General features: G+C 49.4%; 2 protein-coding genes across 3 annotated transcripts; one reads left to right on the top strand and one right to left on the bottom strand.

Moving 5' to 3' along the window:
* Positions 1-345: 345 nt before the first annotated feature.
* LOC131262290 (uncharacterized) lies at positions 346-25,813 on the bottom strand. Its single transcript, XM_058264258.1, has 14 exons — positions 25,628-25,813; positions 20,785-21,133; positions 19,941-19,959; positions 19,639-19,860; positions 16,538-16,705; positions 13,721-15,495; positions 12,790-13,013; positions 11,985-12,732; positions 11,629-11,760; positions 10,730-11,559; positions 10,421-10,637; positions 9,866-10,339; positions 9,602-9,794; positions 346-998 (listed from the first exon to the last, which is right to left on the bottom strand). The coding sequence occupies exons 1-14, from the start codon at positions 25,811-25,813 to the stop codon at positions 974-976; spliced, it is 5,562 nt and encodes a 1,853-aa protein (XP_058120241.1). The 3' UTR covers positions 346-973.
* Positions 3,697-6,895, top strand: LOC131262291 (carotenoid isomerooxygenase). Of its 2 annotated transcripts, XM_058264260.1 has the most exons (5): positions 3,697-4,137; positions 4,280-4,407; positions 4,483-4,680; positions 4,753-4,899; positions 5,518-6,895. In XM_058264260.1, exons 1-5 carry the CDS (start codon positions 3,697-3,699, stop codon positions 6,893-6,895), a joined length of 2,292 nt encoding a protein of 763 aa, XP_058120243.1. The 2 variants fall into 2 exon arrangements, with proteins under 2 accessions (XP_058120243.1, XP_058120242.1); XM_058264259.1 differs by having other exon boundaries at positions 4,280-4,680.
* Positions 25,814-25,829: the final 16 nt, after the last annotated feature.

The raw sequence follows: 25,829 nt of genomic DNA, 5'->3' as shown, positions 1-25,829 counted from the left end.
GTATGTGTGTGTGTGTGTGAACGTTTGAGTGAATGTGTTGTGTGTCGCAGTGTGCTTACACTTATTAGACAGTTTTGACGCGACGAACCTATAGAGCGCTACCGATTTTATAAATCCAGTAGGCTGCGAGCGCTGACCGCAAAGCTCACTGCGACGGTGAAGCGGATTAACTTAGTGATTACGCACAGCACCCAGCTGTGTATCTTAACCTGTGCTTTGCAAAGAAAGAATACTATCACTATGCGTGCGTTTGTTAGTGGCGGTGGCTAGATTGTTTGTTTTTCCTTTCTCTTATTTTTTTTTAATCACAGCAGCTGTGTCTTTCTGCAAGTTCGTATGAAATACATATTATAAATCGCAAAACATTACTCTTGTTCGAATGTTTCTTTTTTCTCACTTTTCAACTTTCACGTTTCTGGTTTCGTTGTGTACTTTCCCTTTTAATGTGTTATTTTGACTCAATCTCTAGTCCAACTGTCGTTGCCTTACAACTGTTTTGTTATCGCTCCATTCAACCGGCTGCGCTCCGCTCATCCTTGCGCCTCGGTTCTGTTCGCTTTTCCTTTCCTTTCGTTCGTCGATCGTTTGTTCGTTCGTGCTTTTCGCTAATCTATTGGGACCGTCTGCTGATACCGGTCACGCATCCGACGGGGTGGGGGATCATGCCTTGGTTCATCTCCATCTTTAGGTTCCATCCAACCACGCAACTTATTTTTGAGGCATGTGCAGATTCTAGAATATTGGACTGTTTTTTGTTTGTTTCTTGTCTGAGCATTTGTTTGTGCGTCAATGACACCCGAGTTGCGTGTCCCGAGTGGAGTTGGTGACTATTTCCCTCCACGAAATGTTGATGACGACGAAACCCTCCCGAAGTTCGATGGCGATATCGTTGGGCTGCTGGAAATTCACCGATCCAGGCTTTCGATATATTTCGGCGGCATTCGGACTACCACGCTTATAGTAAACCAGCTATTTAACGATGGTGTTTTCTCGATGATCTACAAATAGAAAAAGGGAGGTAAATAAATACTTTAGAATCTGAAGGTGACTCATGCCGCACTGGTGAGCATTTATAACGAGAAGGTAAAGCGGACACCCATAACTGTTATGATAATCTACGGATCATTAGAATCGATTAATGCATTTAGACAATCGAGCAACCGCTCCGTACCGGTTTAAACTACACGTTTCCTGGTGCACTCTTATCGGTGGGATCAGTGCATCGCTGCTGATCCCTTATCACTGCAGCGCCAGCTGTACGTAACGATTTCTTTACTAAAACCTTTGCACTGATCTGAATTGCCCCGAACTACGATCACGTGGCAAACCTTACTGCACCCTGGTAAGATCGACCGATTGCGACGACTCGACTCGACGCTAAACCCTGATAACAATAAATGCGCACTTAAGGACACACGGTATTGCGCAAACGGAAATTGGACACATCAGCATAGTCGAAACCTCACAGATGGAGCGTACTGTACTGGCGCTGATAATCTAGTGAAAGTCATCTGCGCTGGTGGAGATAACGAAAAAAGGGTGGATGCATGAGCCGCTACTACGTAGAATATACCTTGGACTTTTTGCTTGGCGCTGCTGTTGGCGTCAATCGCGTCGTGGTGACGTAGGGTTAATATGCTTACCCAACTAAAGCTGCCAAAGTTCAGATTAGTTTCTGTTAGAAGTTAGTAGTGAGTTTTAAGCGTCAATAGCAAGTGGGAGATCGATTAGAACACGGTACATGAGCGCTTGTTGGTGTAAGTTTGATTCTTAATCCTCCCAGGAAAGGAAGCTTTTGGGGAAAGCATAACCGAAGATGGTCATTACACTGTTCCAAACAAAGAACAAACGCTGTTGCTATCGAGAGTTGTAGCTATTTAAACAACCTTCGGTACAGTCTTTTACTCACCAGCCGGGATATCCACCAGCGTACTTGGATCGTCAAACGATGCGAGCCTACTGCAAAGCACTGCACATTGAATCGCCAAACCTGAAAGCTACGAATTGTCTGCTTTGACTGTTTGGTGTTGCAAGCGTGTAAGTTTTACGATTAAGTGCTTCACAGTAGGCACTGGATCGTTACGATCCAAGTACACTGATGCATTTGCAGGTTGGTGAGTAAAAGGCTACAACGACATCGTCAGACATTTCAAAAGATATGCCGAAAAAACTTTGGACATGAAAGAAACATCTTTTGCAAACTTTATGATTTTTTTAATCGCTTAGTTTTAACTAGGTTTGTGCTGTAATATACTTTCCCCTAAATACATTCATATGAATTCACAATGGGAGATTAATTCAAATTGATTCAAGGACGCTGCTACGAATCATGAAGCTTTTTTGATTAACTGATCTTGATGAATCGTAGTAGATTCATGAATCTTTTATAAAATGATTCTGATTAAATCATTTAATGTAAAATTCGTTCAGCTTCGTGAAAATATAAAACTTAGTCACAGAATTCTAGTTTTAATGGTATATTTATTACTATTTAACACCCATGTCCACATTGATTGTGTTTACGAAGACATGTACAATATGACATTTTTTGGCGTTATCAAATAGGTAGAAGGTCAACACAGCACTCTGTATGTTTTTGAACTTTCAGACATCAACCTGGTCCAAATGGAAACATCTACGTTTCTCGTGTTTTTCAAAGGCGTACATTTTTGAGGGTACATTATCGTTACATCATCATCAACCGGACGCTGTTGCTCCAAATCCGGCAAATGGCTTCCAACTGTAAGCCGGGGTGTTAAAAAAATAGTTGATTCATCTGCATCGAGAAGGGCAGCACGTACAATGTCAAGTGCAGCGTTGGGAGTGTAAAAAAACAACAACAACAACATATGAACAACACACCAACAGGGAGTTAGTTGCTCGCCCTTGGTTTCATCCACACGGGTACCATTGACCTGAACTTAGAATCCGCTCTAGCTCGAATGAAAGTCAACGAGTCGGCGATTTGCCCGTGATTGGGGCTCATTTTTTTTTTTGTTCTACAGGACCGTTGGCTCAGGGGAGAACAAATTGCCTCAATCCTCCCGGTTTAGCGGTGATATGGCGGTACACTATAATGTTTGTCTCGGTTCACTCTACACGTGGCACTTCAGCAATGACGGAGAGTATCAAACGTAGCATCCCACACAGCGGTCGGTTTCAGTTTGGTACGTGTTTGCCACCACGTCGCAAGTAGTGTACGATCCCGATGGTCGGGGAAAGAGGACCCTAAATGTCGTACTCGCCAGGGAATTGCTCGACGGTGTTGAGTGGATTACTTTCACCGTAGCGGCTTCCGTGGCAGACGTGTGACGCAATCGGGTAGCGAGATTGCGTTCGTTCTTGGTTAAATTAACCACCGCCGAAAGTTGGCCACGACACACCGAAGAACGGCAGAAGGTACGTTGTTGTTGTTGTTGTTGTTCTTGCAAGAACCCCCGTAAAAGAAGCCATACAAGTTGTTCCCGATGGAAGGGCGCATGTTCAAAGCAGACCGTGTTCTGGACGGGAGAGTGGTGTTCGTGCTTTGCCTTACTCCCAAGGGTTCACGGTGCGTGGGTTCCTTCATCAGTCCCAATAGGTTTGCCAATGATAACAGCTCGAACATTGTACTAGAGGCTGGGTGTATAAAACCGTTCACCGACAGGCCACAGCAAGTAGAGATTGTGAATCGGACGGTTCGAGACCCCAAAAACGATGGACGTCACGGTGGAGGACTTCTGCGAGGAAACCAACTTTGCCGACTCGCCCTGCCCGAGTCCATTCGATCCGGCGAAGCTGCTGAACGTTGGCTTCTTGCAGATCAGTGGCCGCTTTACGCCCCACTCCGCACCACCGTCCGGTTGTTCGACGCGAACGTGCAGCTTAGCGACGACTCCCGTCCCGCCGGAAGAGGATGATGGTGGTGCAGATGACGGTGACGGTGGTAGTGGCACGGCCGACGGGTATCTTACGGTGGATGGAGCGAACGGTGGCGAGCGAATGCGCAAGTGGTCCCTGCCGAACCTGCCAACCGAGGCGACCAAGTTTGTGCTCAGTGGACGCGCGACGCCCGTGTTCACCTGGAACCCGGTTCCGACCGCTAGCAACGTGATCTACTCGATGAACGAGAAAAACCAGCAGATAGTGTTCTCACAGGTAGCCATCCAACATCCAATGTTTGTCCAATGTGTTTTGTGCGCCCTTCTCCCTTGTGACGTTGTGTCCTACACTCTCATTCCGTTAATCCGATTCTCCTTCTAAAAGGACTAACAATGTTACGCTCTGGTCCTTCCGACAGCTCGAGCAAGAGGTCGTCACCGAGTCGAGCGTGTCCGAGGTATCGAGCGTTTCCGACTCGGAAGATCTGGAGCTGGAAGAGGAAGAGGAACCGGTAGATGAGGAGCCCGAAGGAGACACCGAATTGGAGGGGCTGAAGAAAAAGACGAAGGATTCAACCAGAAAGACGGGTCCGACCATTCCCGGAGAGTCCTGGGAAGCGCCGGAAATGTACCCAAACTGTGACGTTAACGTTTGGCTGCGTTCGTGCGAGCAGGAGATCGTCGACCCGATCGAAGGCACGGTCCAGGGAACGGTACCGGAGTGGCTTAACGGAAGCCTTCTGCGCAATGGCCCGGGTAGCTTGAAGGTGGGCGACATGATGTTCAACCATCTGTTCGACAGCTCGGCGCTGCTACACAGGTATGAGTGTTCCCCTCACCTTGGCTTGGGACGTGGTCTGATAGTGTTGATCTTATTTCTCTCCACGAATAGGTTTAACATCGACAACGGAAAGATCACGTACCAGTGTCGTTTTCTGAAATCGGATGCGTACAAGAAGAACAACGCGGCAAGGCGCATCGTGGTGACGGAGTTTGGCACCAGTGCCGTGCCAGATCCTTGTCAGACCATTTTTCAGAAGTAAGAACATACTCGATAAGAGGTAGCTGTTCTTTTCAAAGAATACGTACTGTGCAATTCATTCACTAGAAACAGTTGAACGGGAACAACACTTCCTCCGCTCGGTTTTCTCAAACATAATAGTTTTGATATTTTCTTGGAACAGAATGAATTGAACAGTTCCAATGTATGCTACGCCAACGATTTAAAATAAGATCGGTAAAAAGAGAGGTCAGTGCGAAGCTACTTGCTGCTCCAGTTGTGCCTCACATGGTACATGGACCCTGTTAGTCACTATGGTATGATCGAAATCAAGGAACCAATAGACATATTCCCATGATTTCTCGCTGCTTGCAAAGTACGCTGCAACTTCTCTTTTCACCGATCTAGTTTTAAAAGATAGCAACTTCCATTCAACGCCTTCTGAACTCTAAACTATCATTTCTTCACTCAATTGCCCATGTCAACGTGAAATGTTTCAATTGTTGCCATGGTAATTTTAATTTTACATATGCTAGTTTGTGGTGGTCATGAGGCGTTTGACAAATAGCGTTAAGTAAACGTTGCTATCGTTTCAAATGTGCTTAAAAGGATGCTGCGAGCAGAGGATGTTACGGTTACTTTGTTTTCAATTGATAGAATTGCGGCCGTATTTAACAAACCGGGCGTTAACAATTCCGACAATGCGATGATCTCAATCTACCCGTTCGGGGATGAGTTCTTCGCGTTCACAGAGAGCCCCATCATCCACCGGATCGACCCGGAAACGCTTGACACCGAGGCGAAGCTGAACGTGTCCGATTACGTGGGCATCGTGAACCACACGTCGCACCCGCACGTCATGTCCGACGGTACGGTGTACAATCTCGGCTGCTCGGTCACACGGACCGGGCCGGCTTATACCATCATCTGCTTCCCGCACGGACCGGGCATGTTCGAGAACGCGCGCATCGTCGCATCCGTGCCGGCTCGCTGGAAGTTCCATCCGGGCTACATGCACACATTCGGCATCACGGAGAACTACTTCGTGATCGTGGAGCAGCCGCTGTCGGTGTCGGTTCCGACGATGGTCGTCAGCCAGCTGCGCAATCGCCCGATGGCGGCCGCCCTGAAGTGGTTCGAAAGTCAGCAGACGTACATCTACCTGCTCGATCGGGACACAGGCGAATTGCGCCACACGTACCACTCAGATGCGTTCTTCTACCTACACATCATCAACCAGTACGAGCAGGAGGGGCACGTCGTGCTGGACATCTGCTGCTACAAGGATCCGGCGATGCTGAACTGCATGTACGTCGATACGATGCGCAACATGCAGAACAATCCGGACTACGCCACGATGTTCCGTGGCCGTCCGTTGCGTTTCGTGCTTCCACTCAACTATGGCGATGGCCAGAAGCGTTCCGGCAACAAACGATCCGGCTCGGATGATCCGACCACCTCGTGGGCGGATATGTGGCAACACCTGGGCCCCGACGACGACGGTGACGCACTGGGACACCGCAAGGCACCATCGACGCATACCACCGACCATGGGCTGGTGCTGCAGAATCTGGTCCAGCTGGCCGGCACCAAGGCGACGGCGTACGTCATGCCGAACCGTACGATCTTCTGCCGACCGGAGCTGCTGTGCGATTTGGGCTGCGAAACGCCACGAATCTACTACGAGTGCCACCTGGGGCGCCCCTATCGGTACTTCTACGCCATCAGCTCCGATGTGGACGCCAGCAATCCGGGCACGCTGATCAAGGTGGACGTGGTGGACAAGAGTCGGCGCACCTGGTGCGAGGAAAACGTGTACCCGAGTGAGCCGATCTTCGTCCCGGCGCCAGATCCGCAGTCCGAGGACGATGGCGTTGTGCTGGCGGCTATGGTGTGGGGCCGAGAGGAGCAGAATCGTGTCGGGTTGCTCGTACTCGACGCGAAAACGTTTACCGAGCTTGGACGCTGCGAGTTCACCACGCCCGGTCCGGTGCCAAAGTGTCTGCATGGGTGGTTCCAGTCGTCGACGAAGTAGTGGACCACTGATTTGGAGCTTTCACACGATATGAATTTTACCATTAAACAATGCTATGAAAACAAAGTTGCACGATCCAAGTTGGCGGTCAACATTTTCCAATTAAGCGTGGGTTACACCTTAAGTGCAACGGACTACGAACAGACATTCTAGATTACCAAAATTAGAATCGAAGCGCTATAAGTTCCAAAGCAAAACCTATAGGTATGAACGACTCTTGTCAGAAGATTGTAGGAATGAATCCATCAACAAGAGAAATCATTCGCTGCTCAAAAAAAGATTGTGAACTGAGCCCAAAGCTAACTGAGATTTGCCATAGAAATTTCCAACGTCATTCCCATTATCTGTAAGCTCCAACTATATAGTATTTTCTTGATCTCTTGATGTCTCCGCCAGACAATGAGCCTCAAACCTTTTGGGTAGGTCACTAGACGTGAATTACCTTAATTAATGAAGGATTTGTTTGCTTCATACACACCTATACTAACACCCCTACACACATACCCACGTAAATGGAGTATATAAGCGCTGTGCTACCTGCTACTGTTATGAAATGTTTACCAAAAGCTACAACCATGTCTATTTAAAATATACACTAATCTACTCGGCTGTTTGAAAACTTGCATAGGCTCGTTTGTGCGCATGGACAACGGGGTTGTCAGGGAGGTCAAGGTAGTTGGTCTGGAAGTGACCGTCTTCCGCCTCTTCCTTATTCGCTCGCAACTACATTGTAGCATTCGCTGCATCGACAACGATCGCGATCGAATCGTTCGAGACGATCGCGATCGAATCGTTCGAGACGATCGAACGATGAAACAAACGCGTTTTCAGCAAAATAAAAACGAAGAAGCCCTGATAACCGCGGTCATGATAGTGTGGTTCTAGAACAGAAATTCTATTCCACCATCTGCGCTTGGGAGTTAACCGTGGGGTTTCCCTACGACGTTACGCATCGTGCTATCAACTTGTCCCGGACTGCGGCCCCGGGGAGGATGGGGTGCATTTCTGACCGCAAAACCTTTGAACACAATGCGAATCGCACGGCAGGGTCACTCTCAACCCGCGTGTTCTGCTAGTGTCCGCATTGGGTGCATGATGCGTACCGTTCCGAGCAATTGACACTCGTAGCGTTCGAGGAAGTGGAAGCGGTCTGGTTCAAAATCAATTTGTTACCATCCGTTCCAGTCTGTCCCGGCGAAGGCGCCAGCTGTCCATCGAACGAGCGTTGAAACCATTGATAAGCCACATCAACTGTTCTGCGAAACCGCACGGGATAGATGGTAATGTTGGTTCAAGGCGCCCACCGAACGACGGTGAACTTTCACACGTTTCCTCAGACAATCTGTTCCGTTCGACAACCGTTGGTAGACGGTGCATTATCGGAAGGGCAGTTGTTTCATAAGCTTAAGCGGAATACTTTGCGATTAAAACAAATAGTATTAATTGGAACTGTTATATAACCTAAATACATCTGTTACTTTTGAATCCTGTGCCTAGCAAATTCTGATGATATTGAGATGTTTGGTAGAAGGCTCTTCACAGGTCCACTAAACGATTGAGAGAATGAAACAAGTATATGTACCTCGGCTTATTCCGTTCCATAGGTTGCTCCGGTTAGGAGATCAACCACTCAACAGATCTTCGTCATGCGGCAAGTTCTGGAGAAGATGGCAGAGTTCGAACAAAATGCTGTCCATCGCTTTATTAGCTTTAAAACCACATAAGCTACCATAGCCAGGGTAAAACTGTATCAAGCCATGAGCTCATTTGGAATTCCAGCTAAACTAGACTTGTAACAATGACCATGTCCAACGTCACTTGTTAGGTGAAGGTGAATAGAAAACTCTCAAGTTCCTTTGGTACCACCAAGAGACTGCACCAAGGGGATGGGTTTGGCTGCATAATTTTCAGCCTAGCGCAAGGGAGGGCCATCCAAAGGTCGGGGGTGGATCCCTATTTACATGTTTAGTTGGAGTTAACATATGTGAGGTAGACGTTTTTGAGTTACTATCAGCATATATTTGCATATAAAATGTCCATTTTCTTCTAGAAAAAAACAGCTTGCAGTCCCGTATGTTACTCTTGGTAGGTTAATCGTTTAAGGAGCAGTTAAACAGTATCCGTCCATTATCGAAACAGTTACAGCAGATCCTTCAAGCAAGGTAAGACCCATGGCATTTGATCGGTAGTAGTAACAGGAGCAATGGTTATCGTTTGTTATTACGGCGGGGGTGGGACAGGTAAACGAAGGGATGAAAAAAATGGCAAATTCACCTATGGGGAAGGACTGACCCCGCGCTGTTATGCATAACACACAACATACACAACAAACAACATACAATCGGCCAAACCAGAGAGAAAGCTTGCTTGCACGGGTGGGTCGTTTATCACAATTTAAAGCCGCAGCCTTTAGCACCGGCGAAGCATTCGATGGGATGCGCGCTAGTATCAAAAGCGACCAGCTATAGCTGGTTTTTGTTTGTGTTTTGATGGTATTGTTGTTGGCTGTTCTAAGAGCATATGCACTGCTCAAGCCGACGGCGGTGTCGTTTGCGCACTGGGCGCCGCTTTTGATCTCGCGAGTGGCGCGATATGTGCGACGATTGCCGTCGCACAACCTTGGCCACCTTCGTTTGGTGCTGCTGGAGCTGCTGGCGTCGCTTGCGCCGCGGCGGAGGTACCATCGTAAACGATTGCAATACGTACGTTGTTGTGCTGTGGGTGGTAGTGTTGTTGGCGTTCGTCACCATGGACCCGGCCAGCTGCTGCTGATAATGATGCTGGTGTCCGTTGGCAGAGGATAACGCGAGTTTAGCGGCGCGCGACGAAGGACACGTGGAGGAATGCAGCGCGTGGTGGTGGCTCGATACACTTCCCGTGCCGTTGGAGGCGCTGAGTCCTGCGAAGAAAGAGAAGAAACTGCGTAAGTCGATGGTCCTATTAGCGAGCACAATTTTTCCACTCGCGTACCATGCTTGGAACTTGCGGTCCTCGTCGAGCCACTCGAGCGCTCACTCCGGTGCGACCGCGACGATGATCCCTGGGCACGGTCGACACGCGTTCCCAAACCGTTACCGCTGCCGTTGCTTGCACGATCCGCATCACGTCCCTGGACCGGGTCTTTGGAGTCCTTCGAGTGATAGCGGGTGCGACGTGGGCGCCGTGGTGGCTCCACGGTGGCACTGTTTGGAAGATCCTCCGAGGAGCTGGCGTTCGATTGCAACTTCTCTTTGCTGCACATCCGCACCAACCGGCGCGTTTCGGCTGCCGATGAGACTTGTGGTGCCCGACTGCGACGGCTCGATATTGAACTCCGCGAAAGACCATCCAGACCAGCCCCCGTTGCAGTGTCTTTCGACGATGGACCACGCAGCGACACGCTTCGAGTAAAGCTTCCCTCCGGGCGCCGCCCACCGATGCTTTCGTTCGATGATGCTGATGAAACTAAAAATAATCGCGAAAATGATGAAACGGTTCGGCACAATAGTTTAACACGGCGCTTGTGTAGGTAGGTACCTCCTCGACTGGCCGCTTGGCGCTGGTAGTGACGTTTGAGGCTGTCGTCAAAGTTCTTCGACACCTGCACCCCACGCGATTTCATAATCTTGTTAGTAGTCGAACACTCCCGGATCGTACCAAGGGTGCAACCACCGTTCGACAGCCGTCGGTGACCATTTTCACCTTCGTTCAACTCGCTCAAAATGCTCTCGACACTTTCCCCGTTCGACATGTTGTTGACAACCTGTTTTCGTATAGAAATGGAGTGTTAATGCTATTAACCTTAAGTAGCAACGATTTAGCAACAAACAAAATAAGTTCTCGCTTTCCACATACATTCAATATTTCATCTGCCGCCCGAGTCAATTCCTCCAGAATGCGTTCGTCTCGCTCCAGATCTTTCTTCCGATCGTACGGTTGCGTGGTTGTCGCCGTAAGCGATTGAGTTGCCGTTGGCTGTTTGTCGTTACCACCCACCGTTGCCTGTTGTTGTTGTGGTGACGATTCGAAAAAGGTGCCTCGTGGCAAGGGCTTCGCTTTAGCAGCAATGTGAGCCAAATTTTCGTAGTGCGGTCCATCGCCAGATGATAGCGTGGAGGTAGTTACACTGCTACTACTGCTGTTGACACTGACGGACAGATGATTATCCTTGCTCCCTTTGGAAGCTACCGTACGGTTGCTTTCCGGCTCCAACTGACTGTGGCGGAGTAGATCCGGTTTGTCGTTGGTCAGCTGCCAGATCGAGGGCGACTTTGTGCTCGCCGTCGAATCGCTCCCGGACGTACCGGAGCGTCTAATGAACGACGAGGTAAGGGTGGCCGATCGCTGAAAGCCAGATGTTGCCGTGGTCGTCGTCATCGGCGTCGGGGCGCTAATTGCCATGGTCGTTTGCGGTTTACCGGTTCGGACCGCCGATCCGGGCGACTGTTGTTTGTTCGGGTTCACGCCGAAGAACGACAGTTCATGGTCCCGCAGTTGCCGCGCACCGGATGACAGCCGGAGCGAGGCACGCTCTTCGTTTCGGGCGACTCCTGACGAAGCAGGGGCGGTTGTCGGAATGTGTCTTCGAAATTTAGGTGAGTCTGGCTTCGGTTGCTGCTGCTGCTGGCGGGCCGTTGTCGATTCATCATTCGTTGTCGTTATCACTCTTGTTGCAGCCGGAATATCTGTGCAGGTAAATGGGAAAGGTTAAGCATACAGGGTTCCAATCGGTTCTTCTTACAACGAATACCCACCTGGACTAGAAGTGTGTGAAGAGGTCATCAATGTCTTCGCTGCTGTTGGGCTCTTTAACTCGATCGACATTACTGCGGATGGTTTGATCGCTTGACGGCTGACCAATGCCGAGGGTCTCAGTATTTCAAATTCTGCAACAAGAAGAAAGAAACATCAATAATTTATTTATCAAATAAAAACATGTATACCCATTAAATAAAATAACCCCTCGTCAAAAGCCCTTCTGTTTCGTACGAGCGTCTCATATCCTGGCGTGGGGTTAGTTTTGAAATAGGGTGCAAAGGGTTAAAAAAGGGTGGAGGCATAGCAGAGTGCTTGCAAGTGCCAAGTTAGTGTCAAGTGACCGTTCGCTTACCTGCCGACGAGTTCACCGAAAACGACGCATCCTTGGCCACCGCCGGCGCCGTTATGTTGGTGGTGTTGGTGTTCAACTTCTGTATGTTACGCCTAGCCTTGAGGCGGCTCCAGCTACCGGACACTTCGGTGGCCAGCTTTTCCTCGACGAACGGCGATGAAGATTGCGACGAGCCGTCACCCACATTTCCCAGGTAACGCTTCACCTCTTCGTCTGCCTTCGCGCTATCGCTGTCACTGTCGTACACTTCGGCCGCATCGTACAGCCGTCTTAGCTGGGACAGCTGCTGACTGAGCACGGTCGAGCCGAGCTTTTTCAGTCGTGGTGCCGCGATCGGTTTTCCAACCAACCGCTGCTCCCCTCCGACGGAACCGATGTCGTCCGCTGTGCTCGAGCGTCGGACTGCGGTGTTCTTGCTGATGTAAGCCTCGAAGTCGGACAACCGTGACTCGCTGGTTAGGCTGCGCCGGGAGGCAATCGTGCTCGTCGACATCAGTCCACCGTACCGCGTGCTTCCGCCGTAGCGCGTATCACCACTCTGGTCCGCCGTCGAGTCTCCGTCGAGCGACGATGCGTACTTGCCGACCACGGTCGTCAGCTTGGGGTAATCCGCGTAGATACTGCTAGCGCTGCTGGACTTGGCAATCGACTGACTGCTGCTAATGCTACTGCTCGTACTACTGCCGATCAGCTGGAACGCCGAATGCCGTCGCGGCTTTGAAGTATCCACCGTTGGGCTCGTATAGGACTGATGCTTGTACTGCTGCTGCTGTTGGACTTGATGTACCGCTGTCGTCGGGGTCGCCTCTTCTAGGGAATCCCGTCGAATAGCCTGTAGACTTTTCAGCGCCTCGTCGAACTGCATAGCCGATCGCATCGTGCGCATGATCAGCGAGGTAGACTTCAACTCATCGCCGGTGGCGGTGGCCGATGAGTTCTTTCCCGCAGACGTCATATCGATCAGAATCTTCGTCGTCGACTTTGATGCGTTCGAATCGGTGCCCAAGTGGTGCGCCAGTTTATCCACTACTTTCGGGCGGTGTTGATGATTGCGGTGGTGCATTAATGGTGGTGTGTTTGGAGAGTGGGTTGGTGCAGCGCAGGGGTGTTAGGAGAGAAGTTTGTTGTTTGTGTGATAATGTACAGTGTGTTGTGTGTGTGTGTGGAAGGGTGAGATAGTTACGCACGCGCGCGCCGGGGGGGAAAATGGGAAGAAAGAAGAAAATGGAAGATAGGGCTAAGATGACTAGCTCAACAAATTCGTGATCATTTTACAAATGCATTCTTCCCTCAAGTTTACTTGCCAATCAACGCTAGGCTAAACTAAGGTACCGTATTTTTCATTGCTTAAGTACGCACGAATTTTCAAATAATCTAATCATCTTTAAGTAAAATCCAAAAATGTACTGGAAGACACTGGATTGTATGAATCTTTTTCGTCGTTATTTGGATTACAAATGTTTGTGTCACCTGCCAATAGTGCGAACTGCCACCTCAAAATTACGGTACTCGATTTTTGGACCTCATGTATCAAGAATATCTTGGAGAAAACCAAATTACAGAACGCGAAACTGTACATTAATCGGACGCGGGTGTTACGCGTTCAACTATTAAGATGAAGTACGATTGTTAAGGTTTAAAAGCTATGTAAATAAGTGCCACACAGAAACACTTCACTCGCAAGCTGCACGCACGCTTTCCTTTCCCACGTTAATGCGCTTCCCGCAAACACATACCTGTGGTATTGATGCCGCTGCTCCACAAGCCTGCACCCGACGTGCTCGTCCCACTCGGCGTAGAAGACTGCATCAGGTTGACCTTGGTGGAGTAGCTACCGGACGAAACCGGTGACGCACCGTTCGACGATCCATTGCCTACGTCGACGGTCAAACGCGCACCCGATGGTTCCACCGGTAACGAAGCTTTCTCCGTCAAGGACGCAACCGGACGTAGCTTAACGCCCCAGAGGCTTTCGCTGGTGTCCAGATTCTCCCCGAGCACGTACGGCTTCGGTTTGACGGGTTTGTTCTTGAGGATGCCACGGAGCGAAATTTCGTCCGCCGAATGACCATCGCTCTCGTCCGAGATGGTCGTCGCCGCTGTGATGGCGTTGGCCGGGAGGAACTTTCGCGGTGTTGGTTCCGGTGCCGGTCTGTTGACACCGATGGTGGTCGTAACGAGCGGTGGTAGTTCGTGCTCGATTATTGCATCGCTTACGACCGAAGGATCGTGTTCTTTTCCGGTGCCCTGCGATTCCACTCCCTCCGATTCGTCCTCGTAGCTCACCAGGTAGGACGACGAGGTGGAAGAGGACGACGAGGTGGAGATGGAAGTGGAGGGAGCCGTCGTTGCTGGGCTGCTAGGACCAAGCGAACCCCCAGAGGAACGTCGCCGGCGGCGGAAGTTGTTGGTTGGTGGAGGCTTCTCGTCCGTCTCGACAATGTTCACCCGGCCCGAGTCGGCGGTGAAGTGCACCTCGGTCTTGCAGAACTCCACCCGCTTCTTGTTGCGTCCAAGATCGTCGATAAACGTTTGGCTGAAACCGTTCACGTGCACCGACGACTTACGCTCGAAAATGTTCCGCAGACTATCCCGCACGTAGCTCGTCTCGTCGACGGCAATCGAGTGGCGCTTCGGCTCGTCATCCGGCTCAGAGGGCGGTACCGCCAGCACGTCACCACCGGCACTTTCCACCGGTTTGTTAGTGATCTTTATCACCATCGCCGGATTTGTGCTGCCACCGGTAGTCACTGTCGACGTCGGTTTGTTCCGTTCGCCCAACGTTACGATCGTAGCACGCTGGTGGTACGTGCCGCCCCCTTCATTGGTGGCCGCACTCGACCAGCTCGAGCTGAGGTCCGACGAGCGCCCAATACCACTATCAGTAGATGAGTCCATCTTGGCCATGGCGAAGCTGCCACCGAGTGGTTGCTGGCTCATGCGCTCGAACCCGTACGACTTCCGGCGCGAATGCCAGTCGTCCGGCGCAAGCACCGTTTCCGAGTCGGGTGGCTTCTTGCTCGACTGTAGGCTCGTCAAGTTACTCTTGTTGTTGTTACTGTAGTTGGCCGAATCCGATGAGCTGCTCGTTTCGAGCTGCCCAAACCGTGTCTCAACCTCGGTGATGGTGACCCCATCGTCGCTACCTCCGTCGTGCTGATGTTGCCGCTGGTTCGTATCCTCCGCCGGGCTCATGTCGTCACGGTAAAGCGATTCGTTGCTAAGTCGCCGTAAACGACCACGGATTTCACGCAGCGATTCGGCCGTGAGGAAGGATGTCTTCGAGGGGGATGCAGATTTCGGAGGTGGTGACGATTCCGGTTTCAGCGGTGGCAAACTACCCGTTGCCGCGGGCTGTTCAGTGACACTCTTGAGGATGTTGTCGAGGGCCACGAAGTCGATGTGATTGTTGCGCATGGCCGTGTTCAATCGGCGGCCGTTTTCCAGCTCCTGGCAGATGCGCGATACGCTGACCGAATTTTCCGGCAGATCGATCGGGCGGGTGCTTGTTCTAAAATAAAACAAACAAACCAAATGAAAAACGGTAACACAGTACGAATGGTTCTATGAAGCATAAATCTGAAGCCCAAAACCCAGACCAGACCTGTTCATTTTCACCAGACACTTTTGTAGCATTTCAATTCAACTAGAAAATTGCAACACTTCTCACACAAAACCGTTCACTTAGTTGGCGGTGACGCTAGCGACTCACAGCCAAAGCTACACACTGATCATCCCACGCAGTTTTGATTCCCTACCAATCTCTACATCTCGGTAGGCCTTGATCGAACTACACACACCGCTGCTGCTGCTCCTGCTGTTGCCCGGCATAACCTGCTTCATTAAACGATGTGCACAAACGATGTGTCCCAGGTTCACTTACTATAAGCAAGCGAGCAAGTAAGCAAACAAAAAACTCACACGCACGCAATTCCGAATTCTGGCCATACATCGTCAATCGAGTGGCACACGTTCCAGTCCTGCCCCGAGACCCCCCCAACGCGATACTGCCCGGTTCCGTTCTGGCTGATTTGAATTTCAAGTAGATTAATCATCGTCATAACGTATTTTTAGTTTCCAGCAGGGATGGGGATCACTTGAACTACTGAGCGCTGCTGAGTGCAACCCCCTCGCCGTGTACGTGTGCACTTTCCACTGCACAGGCCAGTAATTATCTTGCCTGCCAAATAAGGAAACTAATTCGCCACCGAAACAAACATTGCTCAGTGCAGGCGAGAAGGAAAGAGGAGCGGAGCGCAAATCGGATCGTAAATCATCTCTAGGTGAGTCAATCTCCATGATTTTGGTAAAATCCGGTTCGATGAAGATAGAAGAAAACAAAATCCTTTTACAAAACTGTCCCTCAAACCCAGAGGCAGGTATAAGGAGCTTCGGATTTCAATAAACCCCGCAGATCACAAATCAGAGCAATTCCAAAGACACGCGTGCGAACCGACAGCCTTTAACATCATCGGCTCCGCAGCAACCCGACCGGTCTCCCGAGCTCTCTCTACCTCCCCCCGCACCCTAGCAGCTCCGTCGCCGACTCTTACCTCGGGCTGGTTTTCCTTGGGAATTGTAATGATCGCCGTATTTTGCTCACTCGCTTCCACTGCGTGGGCTCGACGTCGTCATCGAAGTTGGTCTCGTCGCGCTCGGTCGAAAGGTCCTCGATGGAGATGCTTTTACCGCGGGCCAGCGGAATGTTGCCGCCGATGATGCTGTGCATGATGAACGAGGATGGTGACAGAACCGGAAGTGCATTTGAATTGGGAAAAAACGAAGAAAAGAAGGTAATTAGTGGCAGGAAATGGCAGTACAGATGATTGATATATGCTTGTAGTCAAAACAAATGGCCCGGATACATGAATTCAACCCGTCCTATTGCTTGCTCGCTTTTTGGGACAGTCCTTTACCCCACGCAACCCGGCTGCAAGACTTTGTCACAGAACACATCGAGTTGCAAGACTCGAGTAGATTCGGCCCGATCCCAATCGAACCTTGATCGAACACCTCACAACATTTCGACCGCCAGGCGTGTCGGGGCGCACGGGTGTAGGCGAAAAATGCACTTCGATCGACGAGTGCCCACACACACACACACACGTACGCGCGCGCGCGCAGTTTTGCGATATGATCATCACCGTGCGGTACAATGTCCGTGCACAATGCGCCTACACACGCGAGCGCAGAGCAGATTTACGATTGTTTAACGAAATTTTCCCAACCTGCCGCAGCACCCGGTCCAGCATCCACTCTCTGCCTGCGTACCTACAACGGGATGCCTGAACCAGACTTTCTCAACTGTTTAACGCTCTTTCGACTGTCAATTCAAAACTGACGTTCACTAGAACCGGATGCACTACTATTATCACGGTCACTTTCGTTTGATCCACAAAAATCCTTCGTTCGATCCAACGTGCCTTAACACCTCACTCCATGTTGATCTTACGATCGATGGTGGCAGAATGAGCCACACAGAAGATTCGGACGTGCGTTTTCGGTCGTGTGACCGCCGGGGGTGAAACCCTTCCCCGTTGTGTGCGTGTCTGACGTGATCGGTTCTTCAAAAACCCACGTTCGAACCGGCGCACCAACGCCGTGCCAATGACACACACGGCAAGCCCCGCCGGTTGTTGACGATCGCGTATGAAGCTGGTGGCAAGTTCGATCACGGTGAATCATAGAGCGGTAGGTTATATACCAAGAAAGCTGCTCTACTCGGCAGCAGGTTGGCAACGAAGAGTTGGTAACTCTTTGCAGATCCTGACTGGATATTTCTTTCATTACATTTTGGAAGGAAAATGAAAGTTTTATCTCAACCTATCTTGGAAAACACAATCAAACTTTCCTATTCAAACCTCTCCTATCCGTCTTCCTTTTCGTAATAAAAGTTTCTAACCATTTAATTTAACACGTTGCTAAATTAGTGCTTCAACATTAGTAGCAACATTGATATTAAAAAAAACATGATTAACAATCGAACAACAATCTGTGTGCACTTTGGTAAAGAAAAAATACTACCACCCGACTGTCCTCTTTCTTTCGATTTCATCAGCCATTTGGCAATTGGCATTAGGCTCGTGAAACGGCCGTGGTTGAATATTCAAACATCCATCACGGTCTCAAGACGGCACGCCACCGTGTCTGGCACGGTGCGATATCTGCGACACGCGGTGTGGGGTGGTCTCGTGGGCGGCCCCACCACAATAAACTTAGGGATTTCCATCTCCAGCCTGCATGCATTTGGAACCATCCCGCCGGAAGGCAAAACAGTACGCCACGCTGAACTTCATTAACCAAACTCGGTAGCATAATGCACCCCACAAACACCGGCACAAGTCCGGAATCGGAAATGGTGACAAAAAAAAGAAGGGGGGAGGCCAATCTTGCCGCCGCCCGAAAGTGTCAACCGGGCGTAACCGCTCCATCTCGAGTACGCTTATTGTATTTTAATGAAGTGTAACGAAGTTTGTTCGATTTCGGTGTTTCGTGGCGTTTCGCTGCCGTAACGATCGCGCCGACGCACGACTTTGAAGGGGATTTCATAGTCCCTCCCCGTCCCCGTCTTCTTCACTTCTCCGCAACCCCTGCTGCTGAAATAATGAACTTTAATGGACTCCTTTACCAGCTTTCACACACTTTTTGTGTTTTTTATTTTAACGTTCTTTCTGCTTATATTTTTATTTGCCTCACTTCTTTCCCACCACAAACGCTTGCCGACTCTAATTGCAGCAATGATCGTGTTGGAAGCGTGCGGATTTTTATGGACCGAGGCGAAAGAAATTCCGTAGGCGTATGCCCGCGATGACATAACGAACTGTATCAAACTGGAAACCGAGAAAGCCCGAAAGCGGCGGACATTCCTGTCGGAAGGATCGGAGAGCAAGAATCGGATCGGGTCCGCGGTGAATCCGGGGTGTTGGTGTTCGGGTTGGCATTACCACCGAAATGGAAAGAGCATATCCTATCGCCTACAGTTTCAGCGATTTCTACCGGCTTCTAGTCCTATCGGTAAGCTGGTTTTTTCTTCTCCCCCCTGGCCACAAGACGGTTGTTTCTGTGGGTGAAGAATATGTACGTCGAACCCGTCATAGAGGACGCTGACTTTTGTATGGTAGCTGATTTATGGTGCTAGGAGTTGCTTATAATTCTAGATTTCAGATAGAACAAATATTAGCGAGAGACAAGAATGCTGCTCTAATCGTAACGCAACTATGTTCCTGAGGGCAATTATTCATTTTGATCGTCCCAAATACTACGAGGGTAAAGTATTACAATTACGGATCGAATATAGTTTTGATGGCGTATTAATGGCAAATTTGGATGTTATTTATATTGTTAGACTTGGAATACTACAAACAAATCATCAAAAGTCATTTTTGTATATTCTGCTCTAAGCGTTACAAGTCCTCCACTGATCCGGTTGCCAAACGGTTCAATCCATCGGCGAAATTCGCTAATGATCCATCGAACATGTTCCGGGATCGATCGTAAACCAATAAACACATCCACCAAGATCCATGCCACAGAGAGAAAGAGAGAAATGTGTGGAACCACTGACTAAACTTTTGGAGGCTCGTGTTGTTAAAAGAGAAACGCGCTTTCCATCCCACATGTCGTTCGAGCTGATCTTCATCGTCATCCGACTCACCATTCCTGTTCGGCTGCAACGGATTGCGCTGGATGGTGCAGGTATGTCCGGTCATCGTGGGTTTCCGAGCCGCGAGCACCGTTCGAGAGTAACCGGGAACCGTACCGCAGCGGGCTGAAGCTGGAGCCCGGCGATGTGGTGGTGGTGCAGCTGGTCGTTACCGTCGTTGGACTGGTAAAGCGGGCAAAGGACTTCGCAGCTCCTGACGTCGGATCGGTGGCGCTCTGCGTTATAGAAAAAAAAAAAGAATCGGATGAGAAACCACGTCGCTTTATGAATGCTTTGCGGAATCGTCGTCGCACGGTGATCTCGATCTATTCCCTGTCCAAAACGGGTGATCGCTCGCTCGAGGGAATTTTTGGTTGGTCCGAAATGGCGCCTTGACCAAAGCTAAAGGTGTTCAAGGTGAGTGGGACCATTAGCAGCGGGGGGAGATGTGCATGTGATGGGTGCAAAATTGGGACGCAATTGGACCATGCAATGAAAATATTATTTGCATGCCCCATTCCGCTCCTCATGGTTGCGGGCGCGTGTGTTTGTGTGTCTGTGTAGGCGTTTGTAAATGGTGCTAAATGTTAGGCACGCGGCACCGGATGCCACAAGAATGACCAGTGTGCAAGTTTGGCACCAAGTCGGCCCATGTTTGGGACAAATGTCAATGTCACAACGCCGCTTCGAGTCTGTAGGTTATTTTCTTTTCGCATCGGATTTTTTCTTCTTCGTGGCGTGGCGGGCATCAAAAGTAATAAATAACAACGGAAAGCTATCAGCGGGCTTGAGCTTTAAAAAATGGGGGAAAAATACAGGGGATGTGTTGGACTAGTTAACACCAACCTACAGTTGGACGGAACTAAGCAATAATTTGTAAACAGGGCAAGCAAGAAACCGTTTATAGTGAAACGTAGATGAAAATCTCGATCCATTCATGAGGTTTACATTCCGCTGAAAGCAGATTAACTTCCTGGTTGTGCGGAGGCATGTGAGAATTCCTTACGCCCATCTCGTGTGGCATCTCGATGACGGGAAAATATTTACCCACACTCAAGTCGATGCCCATCCCGTTCTCTGACCGTCGACCGGTGCGCGCATGAATGAACCCACAAACGCTTCCACCAAGTGCACGGCGCACTCGAACGAGCACTCGACGTACTCTTACCAGTAGCCTGTTATTGCTGCCGACGCCGCTAGAACCCGGAGCCAGAGATCGTTGGAACGGCGACTGGGACTGCAGCTGAGGCCCATGTCCAGAGAAGCCGTTGCTCGGCGAGAAGGCGCTGATCGGGTGTGGAGGCATTGCAGTACTGCCGATGGCGCCAACACTGCTCGAGTGCTCCGAGTGCAGCATCGACGAGGACCAGCGGGAGGAGGTCGTTTGGACGGTCTGCGCTCGGACCACTTGCAGCGAGCCGGCGGACGTGCGAGCCTGCAGAATTTCCATCTGCTTCCGCTGCGTGTGCTGCGTGCCGTCCGGTGTGGACATGTTCTGTGAGACCATCTGTGGGTAGGGGGGAGAGACAGAGAAGGGACGGTAAAATGCTGCTGAAAAACACGAACACAACACATCGATCGTGCAGAATAAGCGCCACGGTGGCATGCGTGGAAAAAAAGGAAATGCGCCACGATCCGGGTTTTCGGCCGACGACCATATCTGTAGCGCCCGAAGGTCATCCGGAATCTCAATAGCGAGAACTAAACGGACCTGTCATCGTCCTCCGCTCTGGGAGCGCCAGTAAGCCGTTCAAAGCGTTCTCCTCTACCTTCCATCGTTGACATCCAGATGGCGACACTCGAGAACGGGTTAACTGCATTGCCTCACAGAACCGAACCCACCCTGCGTTTGGGAAAGGATTTCCTTTTCAACGGGTTGTTTGCTTCGACACGAGAATTGATCGACGGAAATCCGCTTGACCTCCCAATGTTGCGTTGCGGTACGAGTGCAAATCTTAAGCGATTTCTTAAAATGAAACTCCTTCTCCAATCGATCTATTCACGATTTGTTACAGCTTCACATTTGTTCTCCTCTGTAGAAATCAGTTCCATCACCCTTTGTTCAATAGCAATCATAAGAAAGTGAGGATAATTATCCACCAGCGAAATGAGATGTCGTTGGCGTCGCGCGTATTATCTCAATCACGCAAATTAAATCCATGGACACACTCTTCACGCTCTCCTTACCGTATCAAATTGGCACCTTCGGGCTGGCAGCAGGAGGCCAACCGGGAGGGTAATGTATATGCTTTGGAAGAAATTGTCCACCGAGAGACGGCGTCCCGGAAAGTAGCGTTTAGTGAAATGGCCCGTGAAGCTTTGGAGACAGTTGACAAATACCAACTCCAGCGTCCATTGATCGCCCGGGTGATTTACCATTAATTGCCAGTAGCCGCACGCCACGTTTAATTAATTACTGGTCCGGCGCGTGCGTGCGTGCGTGCGTTCGTGTGAAATTACACCTTTTGCCGCACCTTCGAAACCCGCACTCAATTCGCGCGTCTAGCTAGACTTAGACGTAGGCCTATAGGCTTAGGAATCGCCGGGCACGTTCCGACGATCGGACACATTGGCGCGAGTTCTCGCAACACGATCACGTAGGGCCAGGTGATGCTTTAAATAGATTCCCTCCACGTCGTCCTTCGACCGAACGCTACTCTAATCGGTGTGTCAAATCGATGCAGAATTGATACATTGTTAATTTCGAATCTCCAACATTGTCGCCGGTTGAATGGTAAACATTGTTTCCGAAGAACATCCAACATGGAACACGTTGGCTAGCACTGCCCCCGTAGTTCGACGAAACCACCGAAGAGCATTCCACCCAGGAAAGAGCCACCTGATAGGCCGATGGAAGGATGACTACTTCCTCATGTGATATTTACATCACTCCAACAACACGCACCTGGCAATGGTTGTTGGATAACAGGCTCCTGAACAGGGGCGAAGGGGAGGGGGGTGCAAAAAAGAACGGCAAAACTAACTCACCACCATAAAAGGCTTACTACACGCGTGTAAATACGTTACGACGTGCGCTGAACATAACCACTCATTATGAGCTGTACGGTGGTGCATGCTTCCGGGGAGGATCGGTTTCGTTTTCCCTTCCTCCGACCCAGGCTGTGTGCTTTTCCTGTAGCAATCAGTGAACCCTTCCTGCAAATTAAGTGTACAATGCAGAAGAACCGTAGTTCTTAAGACTGGTCGGCATTGTTAAAGCAACGAATTTGACGGGTTGGAGGAGCTATACCAGGGAAGTTTTTAAACCCCCTGTAGAACATTCCGGAAAATTTACTTGGATTCGTTAGAGTGAACAAATAGAAGTAACGAGAAGTTACCCATTTCAGTAAGAGAATGTTTAATGAAACAGACATTTCGGGTCTTTCGGAAATAACGACATCTTTTTCGACACAGCTCATCAAAATCCTATGCAAAACATAACAAACAAACATATTGAAAAAAACCAAAAAAGAGGACGGCCGTCTCCAGAAACTTGTCGACGAGCGACACTACCGAAAACAGTTGTGTTAAGAAAGCTTTTTTTCTCTGTGAGTGATGAATCTTTATAGATTTGAAGCGATTCTCCAATCACCAGCGTGAATGAGTTAATGAATCTCATGAACTACTCAAAACTCTATCAGCGGCTTTCCTGCGCCAATTGATTTTGGGATTTGTAATTCTTTGAGTTACTCAATTGAAAATAGCACAAGGGAATACATTCTTAATAATACTAACATAATGTGGGTGCAGATAACATATTCGATTCATCTTCAGGGTGAACCATGAAATATGATTTTTTTTACACAATGCAAGGTTTAAACACAAGTAATTCGACAGCATATAACACGTAAAATAATACAGATCTCATTAATTCAGATTCATAGATGTTGTTGAAAGAATCGTTCAGACGCATTAGTTTGAATCTGAGTTACACTATTTTACATGCAACAAAATGTGAAGCGTTCTGAGTGCTTGTTTGTTTTTTGTTTTGTAATTTCAACACGCCATGTTGAAAACGGTGTTGTTAATGTAGAAATGATCCCGATTGTACCTTAATGGAAGATAATTTTGACCTCTTATAATAATAACTTCACAAAGTCAATTTTTTTGGAGTTTTACTCCATACTTGGGGCATTCAAATTAACATTAAATAATACAAGGTATACCAATTGCCAAGTGTTGATACTTTGCCTTTTGACATCATCATTAAACTGTGCATCCTGGGAAAAAACCTCGATAAACAGCGCTCGGATCTGCAACCCGAACTCGCATCCCCCTTTTCACCACCCCAACGAGGTGGTGATGTACATTGTATTGATTTGCGAGGTTTTTTTTTCCAATCCACTCTGCTCTCTTCGAGAATCTTTTCTTCCTCAGCCTTTCGTCGCGAGATGCGTCTGGTCTCGGGCCCGCGTCTGCCCGACGCGACGACCTTAATGGTTCATTTGCCGTACGCTTAACCGGCTGTACTTGTCGTAATAAATTCCTCCACTGTCATCACTTCCCATGCCGTGCGTGCTTCCGCGTGGTGTCACTGCTTCACGGCTGATTCAACCATGGGCCGTTTCGTTGTCGTCTGCTGCGAATCAATCGTCCCGTGGAAGAACCGACCGCAGCAGCCATTGTCCCCGCGGGTCAGGGCTACCATCGACCCTCCCCCCTATGCTGCACGTTCAGCGTTTCCTCAGCCAAAAACCGGGGCTATCGTTCGATCGATAATTTTCCCATCCTCGACACATGCCACGGACAAGCGCGCTGCATCCCTGCAGACACTCGAAACAAACTCGCGATTCTATTGTAGGCAAATGAGCGACCGATCGCCGTCGGTACGATCGGAGGGCTGGAGAAAAGGAACACACACAATAGAACCCGGCCGGGTGGCGGCTAAAAATGGGAACACCGCCGTCTGGTGAGACCCGCAAGCAACGGATGAGCGCTAATATCTGTATCAAGATGCAACCTCCAAACTGCCAAAAACGGACCGAGCCGTGGAGGAGGGAAGCACACTCCAACTACTCCAAGTCCATTGTTCTGGCGAAAAAGGGCAAGTTCATTACAAACTCTCCCCTTCCCGATCCCTCAACCCTCCGGGCACAGTGCTTCATCGCAAATTGTTGAGTTCACTGTACAGTTTATCGGGGTTTTTTTTCCGTTCCGTCGGGTACTTCCCAGAATGGAGGCCGCGGGTTTTGACCGCTAAACATTGGCAACATATTTTTCTGTCTTATTTTCACCGTGCATTTTTTTTTGCCCCCTTCCCACTTCCCTGCAGGAAAGAAATTGCAGAACATCTTGTTGCCAACTTGGCAGCATTTTTCTTCCATGTTGTTTCTGCTCCACACTGCGATTTGAATTGCCATTTTCCGCCACTTTTGGGCCGCTTTGCACCGTTTGCCGGAGGGAAGACTTTCTCTTTCGTCCGCATTACGGACCCTACACCTACGGGAGGGAAGGGGGTGAGGAAGGGCGAGATGGTGGCCAATTGTTCCGGTGCAGTGTGGCGTTGAAATGAACATTTGCACCATAATTGGCGTGAAGCACTTTTTTTTTCTTCCCCAGGCGGTTTGGTAGTCTGGTCTTTTGTTGCTGGCTGATTTTTTTTCTCATGTTGTTTTCCACTCGTACTTTCTTCCTGACAGCTCGTTTTAGTAGGCACTGATTGATGGTGTGCATTTTACCGGGTTTTTTTTATACTTCTTCTTTTTATGTTGTTTTTTTATAAAACAAGTAACGATTTTAAACTCAGTTCAGATAATAACAAGAGTAATGCACTTATTTACTAGACAAGCCTATGTTTTAAATGTGTATAGGACCATGGTTCAAGTGACTGACGAAGAAAAATGATAATGCTGCCAAGTACACACATGACAATAACAAGCGATAGTGTTACAGAAGAACATCTTAAAACAGAATTTTTCTGAACTATTTTAAATTCAACACCAGTAAGAAAATGTTTCAATGTTGTGGTTTTGAAAAAATAACTTTTTGCTGCTCCTCCTACCTTGCCGTAGCTGTTGAGCGGTCCGTTCACCCACCGGTCCGCCTCGAGCCGGCCCGTCAACAGGGCGCCCGTATTTGGATCGACATGCTGCCACTCGCGCACCTCGCGCTGGAACGGACCACCGCGCGCCACTCCGACCGCTCCCGCGCTCGAGCCCACCGGGGCCGACAGGGCAGCCACTTCCATGTCCGTCGGCTGGCTG

The sequence above is a fragment of the Anopheles coustani genome, chromosome 2 (genome assembly GCF_943734705.1).
Source record: "Anopheles coustani chromosome 2, idAnoCousDA_361_x.2, whole genome shotgun sequence".
Taxonomy (NCBI): domain Eukaryota; kingdom Metazoa; phylum Arthropoda; class Insecta; order Diptera; family Culicidae; genus Anopheles; species Anopheles coustani.
The sequence above is the reverse complement of the archived record's forward strand: the minus strand, read 5'-3'. Positions and strand labels throughout refer to the sequence as shown.